The sequence below is a fragment of the Astatotilapia calliptera genome, chromosome 19 (genome assembly GCF_964374335.1).
Source record: "Astatotilapia calliptera chromosome 19, fAstCal68.1, whole genome shotgun sequence".
NCBI classification, from domain to species: domain Eukaryota; kingdom Metazoa; phylum Chordata; class Actinopteri; order Cichliformes; family Cichlidae; genus Astatotilapia; species Astatotilapia calliptera.
This window is the reverse complement of record NC_137440.1, coordinates 29,841,219-29,848,703: the sequence shown is the minus strand read 5'-3', so window position 1 is coordinate 29,848,703 and position 7,485 is coordinate 29,841,219. Positions and strand designations below refer to the sequence as shown.

At 40.2% G+C, this 7,485-nt stretch overlaps 1 protein-coding gene across 1 annotated transcript; it reads right to left on the bottom strand.

Moving 5' to 3' along the window:
• Positions 1-2,644: 2,644 nt before the first annotated feature.
• arf6b (ADP-ribosylation factor 6b) lies at positions 2,645-4,793 on the bottom strand. Its single transcript, XM_026152694.2, has one exon. It carries the CDS (start codon positions 4,228-4,230, stop codon positions 3,703-3,705), a length of 528 nt encoding a protein of 175 aa, XP_026008479.1. The 5' UTR covers positions 4,231-4,793; the 3' UTR covers positions 2,645-3,702.
• Positions 4,794-7,485: the final 2,692 nt, after the last annotated feature.

The window sequence follows — 7,485 nt, the reverse complement described above, 5'->3', positions numbered from 1 at the left end:
CCACTGAACTAAGCTCTGCAAACCATGGCTTAAAGTAGGTGTTCCCTCCTACCATTTGGCAGATAAATAATAATGGTGTTTAGTGTTGTGCATGCATCTCAAATCCTTGAGTGATTAGCTAGAAGGGTGTGGCTGTCGTCCTGCAGGCCAACATTAAAGTGGCGATGACTATATTCAGGGCCTGCAGTCAGAAAAATGAGCATTGTGAAGGTAGCACCTACCTTCACAAATGTTATCTGCAGCTGGAGTTTAGAGGAAGTGAAGACAAGTGAGGAAGACAAACCACACCCCTGAAAACCACAAGCACAATTCAATTCTAAGCATGGGAGGAGTACAGCTACAATACTACCCACAACAGATTCTCCTGAGTAGTTTTGAAGTTGACTAATGAAGGACAAGCCGTTATTCAGTTTAAAAAATAAAAGGTATTCCAATATTGCAGAACTTGACTTGCAAAGATTAGGTTATCTTTCGATTTCTCCCCACTCTTCCTCTTTCCATAAAGAGTAGAGGAACTCATTGGAAACGTGCAGCAGCCAGCCACCAGTGTGATACCAAAAACACCAGGCCACACTGGCAGAGGTCCCATCAGGCCGTTGTCCTGGGAACCACACCAACAAACACGCGTTTTGGCCGGCTAAGACAAATCTGTCATACACATTCTTGCACAGATCAGTGGAAGTTTAAGCCCTACTTATTCTGCAAATTATGACACTGGTGACTCATGAGAAACAAGTGCTGATTATCCTCATTTGCTGGTGTGGTCCTGATAGAACCTGTTTCTTTGCTGCTGTAAAAACAGTCAAATTTGCTACATTTTTTTTTTTTGCAAAACCTGACAACCCTAATGCTTCATAAAAAAGAAGAACAAGCTTCATTATTCATGATTTCTGTGACCTAACACCCATTTCTAAGCTATCCTCACAGGAAATGTAAGGAATTTTTGCTGAGCGCAGAAGGAGTTGACAGAAGGGCCGGGAGGTCTCATCTTTACAGAGAAGAGGTCATAAAACCTGCTTACACTCTCTGTCCTTGCCCCGGGGCCCAAGTGTTGCCAATAAAGCTGTAAGGATCATATGGTTGTAATGAAGTGGTGGGAACCAAAGTGGCCATTACAGCCCAATTAAGCTGCCATCAGTGTCTAATGGAGGCCCTAGACCTAGCTCTTACTGAAAGCAACTATTTACATGTACCCTTCGAATACTTTGAGTGTTTGTAGCTGATCATAAATCACTGCTGCTTTACGTATGTGGGTTGCGTGAAACATCAGTAGAAGCAGAGTCATATTGATGTCACCTGACCTGTCTGACGGAAACCTCCGTTGTGCTAAAGCAAACATCCTGAGGCCCCTGCAGCAACGCACTAAACACCAAATTTTCCACAAAACAAATGCTGCCACGATAAAAAAAGAAAGAAAAAAGATAATACATATGAAACAGAATGCATCACCTTGCAGTAAATGCAAACATGCACTTTATGACTAGCTTTCATAGTGTCAGTTTCAATGGAAAAGACACAAGGTCATTAAGCATGCTGAGCCAAAAAACTCTAGGACATCTGTAGAATAATGCTAGCTAACCTTTTGTTGCTCTAAACACAGCAGCTAGATGATTGGTGAACACCAGCAGTGCTGTCTTTGGCAAAAAAAACCAAAAACATTTCAATGGAAACATTTGTTTTCCATGTCCTAACTGACAAATTAAAATATTTACAAGACATACTTTGCAAAAATATATTCTATGAGGAATACTAACCCCTAAACATTTCAGTGACAATGTAGTGTACAACTATGTCTGCTTAAACTAGGAAGTAGTGCATACAAGCAGCAAGAAAGTCCATGTTTTAGAAGTATGAATTGAACAGACTGCAAAACTATTCCTAGTCTGCTAGTTGGTACTTATGTTTGTGTTTATCTTGTAAGAGTACACACTGATTATTCATGGTACTTCCCTTGTTATACAGCTTTTGGCATTTTCAAAGGATGTAGAAATGATTTTAACGTGGTCATGAGAGGCTCCTTAAAAAGTAGGACATCTGTTCCCATCAGCAGTTTCTCCGCTATATCCAACAGGCAAACTATATTTTCACTTAATCACAGAGCATTACTCAGAGTTTTCATTTCTGAACAGCAGGGCTTCTATTGGGCAGCTTGAATAAAAGCAACCAAGACTTTTTTTTTTTAAACTGCTGGTCCCAAGCAAAGGCAGACTCAGGAAGTTACAACTGACAGCTCAGCATCAACTTAACTATGGCTCACAAGCAACATGCAACATTCAAAAAGAATTCGCAATTCAGCTGTACATCTCCGCTGCCCTTCCAAATGCCATGCAAACTACCATGTGGCTCTGTTGTTGTTCCAAAAAGAACAGCAGTCGGGACTTCCTGTTTTGTACATCCCCCCCCCCCCATTTACTGGCAAGGGAACTGAGGCCAGCAACTTAGTCTAAGGGGTGAACATATAAACATTTATGGAGAATACCACTGAGCAGAGGGAGAATTTTTAACACTTGAATTGTAAGCTTGAGTTTCTCACACATTGAAACAAACTTCCTATTACATTTTTCTGCTTTTAAAAGTTTACCAAAACCTGAAAATGTTGCGTCAACCACCAACTACATTTACTCTTGAAAAAACAGAGACATAGAAGATTTAAAATCACTTTTTTAATAAGACATTACAATGACATTGTTCTGTACATGGTACCCCCCAGTCAAAATAGGAGTAAGAGCTGCACCACGAAGTGTCATTCAACATTTCACCAGTAAACAGCTCCCTCTGACTGCGTGACAGATGGATTCTGATGTAGGGTTAATGTACTTTCGTACTCATGCTACAGATATAGGCTATCATATAATGTCCCATTGCTGAGGCTAATCAACTGTGGTATCAGATTGAGAGCTCAGAACTGAATGACATTCCTTTGGAAAGATTGAGTCGACAGACTACGCATTACCCAAAAATCAAAAATGCATCCCGACAAGCATGTTTAAAAGTTACTGGAGGCCTATTTGTTGAATATTCAGCACAATTAGGTATCAAGACATGACACAAAAAGGTCAATCAGTTAAATATATAGCCCACATAAGGGTACCGAGAGGGGTAACAAAACATGTCCAAAGTCATTATTTTCCCTCCTCTGATGCCCCAACTGGTGAGAATGAAATGTAAGCATTGGTGAAATTTTTTTTTCTCAATACCATTGAGAATGAATACTTTTCATCACAGTACTGTCTTAAAACAAATGTCAAAGTCCTCCATGTAGGCTACATAACATTAAAGAGCTCACCTTAGAAGAAGAAGAAAAAAAATCCAAGTTCAATGCAACAGAGACCGAAGAACCTTGAAACAAGCTTTAGTCCAAGAATTAAGATAAAAACTTCAGCTTCATTATAAAAATTATACAAAACAGGAGAAAGAATAGGCAAAGGCGGTGATTTCTGTGGCTTCAACCTTAGGACCAATTAACTCAATATTCATCAAGCAAGCCCCAGAAATAATGAATGTGATATAGGCCTGCTACAGAGTACAAGCGAATTTTAAGCCGGCAAACCCAGTTAGAGATAAATTAGTCATGGGGTAAACATAGTAATAAAAAATAAATGGGAAATAATCAACTTTTCTTAACCATACTCATTTTGAGAAGTTATTTGTTACTTGCAACTTTATTATAGTTTTGACCTAAAACAGTCAGCAACTCAATCATTAAGATTTGTAATTTGAGGTTAGCCATGTCAAGCCCTCATATAGTCCATCACCTGTGGTCGCACAGGAGGGCTGAACATACCAATTCCTATCTCTGATGCGGGTCAATCCGAGCTTCTCTTGGATTTCGTGTGGCTTCATGGCATCCGGAAGGTCTTGCTTATTGGCGAATATCAAGATGATGGCATCCCTCATCTCCCGGTCATTAATGATGCGGTGAAGTTCCTGCCTTGCTTCGTCGATGCGATCCCTGTCCGCGCAATCCACCACAAAAATTAACCCTTGGGTGCCCGTGTAGTAGTGTCGCCACAGGGGGCGAATCTTATCCTGGCCTCCAACATCCCATACGTTGAACTTGACATTTTTGTAGGTTACAGTTTCCACATTGAAGCCGACTGTAGGGATTGTGGTCACAGACTGTCCGAGTTTCAGTTTGTAAAGGATTGTTGTCTTTCCAGCAGCATCAAGTCCAAGCATCAATATTCTCATCTCCTTGTTGCCAAATATTTTTGAGAGCATTTTCCCCATTTTGAACTCTTGTGCATATATATTCTGCGCCTACTGAGAAAAGTTTCAGATACCGTTTTGGTAATTACTCACTTAAGATTACAACTTCAGTTTTTATAATATATTTACTGGTGAAAACATGTCTCTGAAGAGCGACTGAAGGTTAGAAAGTCAAAAGTCCTTAAGCATGTCAAACCTTATCAGGACTTCGGGACTTCTCGTTAAAGTCTGTCAGGATCCTGTTGAGAGCGGGGACATTTACCTTCAGTAAATCACACGGGTTTCGGGGCCTATACACAACATGGCACGGTGAGGTTAAGAACTTGACACCAGCGGCTGCTGTGCGTTCATTGTATTGTGTAAAACAACACAAAGCGGTGTGTGAAATTTGGGCACAGTCGATTTAAAAAGTGAAGGGTAGTAGACGCTGTGAGTATATAAGGCCTCCCCTCAAAAAGCCGCGGTACTTGTGAATTCCTTGTGGTGTCGGTGTCTGGCGGTCCTCTTCACCGGGTGCGCCCTTGTTCTCTACCAAAGGAGAAAAGCTGCTTTCTGTGGCTACTCCATCAAGCGCTGTGCGGGGAAACTTTGCTGTGCAGGAAGGGACGACTTCGAGAATAACCTCTGTGACTCAGCAGCACATGTACCCACTCGCGTAACTCCTGTCCCCCCTGAAATGAGATTCGGTGGGAGGGTCAGACATGAAAAATTAGCTAGCTATCGCTCGTGGCTGTTTCACACAGGTAGTAGGCTAACATTAGCTAGCTTGTTGCCTAGCTAGCTAACCGCGGGCTAACTAGCTAACGGTAGTTAGCTTAAGAAAACTAATCTTATCTGGACGAATAATACACACGTCAATGACAAAATGACTGGGACATATCTTTATCGGTTAAACTGTTAATTCCAATATAAGTTACCTACCTCTTATCTATCCCTCCTTTCTCCAGAAATACACCCAGCTCTCGCCTTTCTCCTTTGAGTGGAGCTGGTCGCAGTGCTGCTACACCGGAAAGGTGTGGAGCTGCATTAACAGCCACTTCCTCCCGTCTGCTTCATTCAGCTACTGCCGCCTAGTACAGCACTGACTGTCTGGGTCATGAGGATAAACTATAGACAGTATTAAAACGCCGTTTACAATCAAATTTCACTTCTGAAATAAAAATAAAACGTAATCTGACACTGCTTTCTTTTACGCCGTAAGTTAACAGTAAATTAGCTAATAACAATTAAGGTAACGCCGCAACGTGATTCCTTATTCCAAACTGTTTCCAATAACGATATTAGTATCACGTTATATATGAAAATGTTCTTTGTTAACACACATAAATGGAAATACACTCCATGCCTAACATGTTCAGTTCCCAATGTTTCTATCTGATAAGTCTACTGACGCTGTAGTAATGTTAATTAAAGTAAAGTAACACCGCCCCCTTGTGGCTGTTTAAAGTTGCTATCCAAACGTGTGATTGGCAATCATTTTGTGCAGTTCTCTTTGTCTGTCCTCTGTTGTATGGGATGCAGCAGGACAGGTGTTTTACTAACCTTTGCTGCGTTCGTTGCTGCCGCTATATATAACCATGTAGAGAAAAAAAGGTCTTGCATTTACTGGATTTATATGCAAACACTAGTGAACCAGCATGCATCCACAGTGCACCACTGATATCTGTCTGCACTGACAAATGTACTTAAACCTTTAATGAAATAGTTTATGAAAGCACAGTGATTTTATTAGATGTTAAAATCATCAACTTGTACACTTTAAATTGTCTATAAAATAGTCTAGGAGAACAATGGTCCTTTTTTAATTGTAAAATGAACAGTGTTTAAAACCACAGTAACTCTGGAGATTTGATCATTTGCCCAGACTGTGTAAGTAATCAGACCCATGGTCAGGCAGGTGATTCAAGAATCTCATAGTCGTGTGAAACAGGCCTTAGACAGAATAATGTTTTTTTTTAGTAAAGGTCACATGAAAGCTTGCTTGGGGTTTAGCAAACAAGAAGGAATGTCTGGTTAAAAATCAACTCTTTAAGCAAAACTCCAAATACTTTGCCTGCAGTACAAAAATCACTGCCATTCTATGGATGAAACTCAGTGGGAGTAGCATTCAAGGAAAAATGAAGGAGTGACACTTTATAAAAATATCACACCATTAACTATTAAGGCATTAGTAAGGCTCCAATTTATCATTTATAAGGCATTACTCCTCCCTAGTATGAAATTTATAAATACAGATAAAAATGTTTATATTTTTATGCATGTCCATTTAAAACAATAACCCTATAAAAAAGAAACAAAAAAATAAAATAAAGTCATGATGAATATTAAAAGATGGAATACTAGAATACAACAACTGCGGTGCCAAAAATAATGTAGCAGTATTTTGGGAATCCTGATTTGATTTACATTATGGCCATTAAATATTGCTATTTATTGATTTAATTCGGTAGCATCCTTGTTTTACAGGCTAGGGATTTTAAGATTCCATGGAACATGCCCATTGATTTGGGATTCTCCATGATGAAGGAGAACCACTTCTTAACCTGATCACCTCCTTACCCCAAGGAGGTGCTCTGAGTTTTCACTGAATGGGAAGGAGGAGGCGATCATCCACTGCTTCTTTCATTTCAGCTGAGTTCACCTAATGTGAAAGCGCTTTGGAAATGAACGTGACTGGACTTAGCTGACTAAAGCTGGCTAACAGAATACAAAGCAGAGGAAAGTTGAACTTCAGGAACAAACTAAAGAAATTCCAACATCAGAGATATTTTCCTGTATTATCAGTTTAATGTGAGGGACGCTTTGTTTATGGCGTTTACACTTGTTTGTGAAGTAACTGTAACCAGTAACTGTGTGAATTAACCATGAATTACAATGTGAAATGAAGTATTTATCTTCTCCACCCATAAGATCCTGGTGTACTCAGCAAACCTTCAGACAAAAACTGGTTCAACCCAGGACAAATTGGGTGGACCTAAACACAAGCTGAACAATGTTGTGTAAGAAGTGCAATGCAGTGACGAGTGCTCAGACTCGCCCAGGAAACAACAGAATAACCACAGACACATGCACGACATAGCAGAGCCAGGACCTCAGGATAGGACTCAGTAGCACTTAAAGGACAGGAAATATCCTTAGAGGTTACTAAATGTTCACATTTTAGACGGAGAAGACAGTTGGTTTGAGAGAGATGAGTAAAGATGGCCGTCTATGTCCACTGTGAGTGGCCAGCACTGAACATGGGTTGTGGTCTGTCATACTAACTATCAGCCGTCT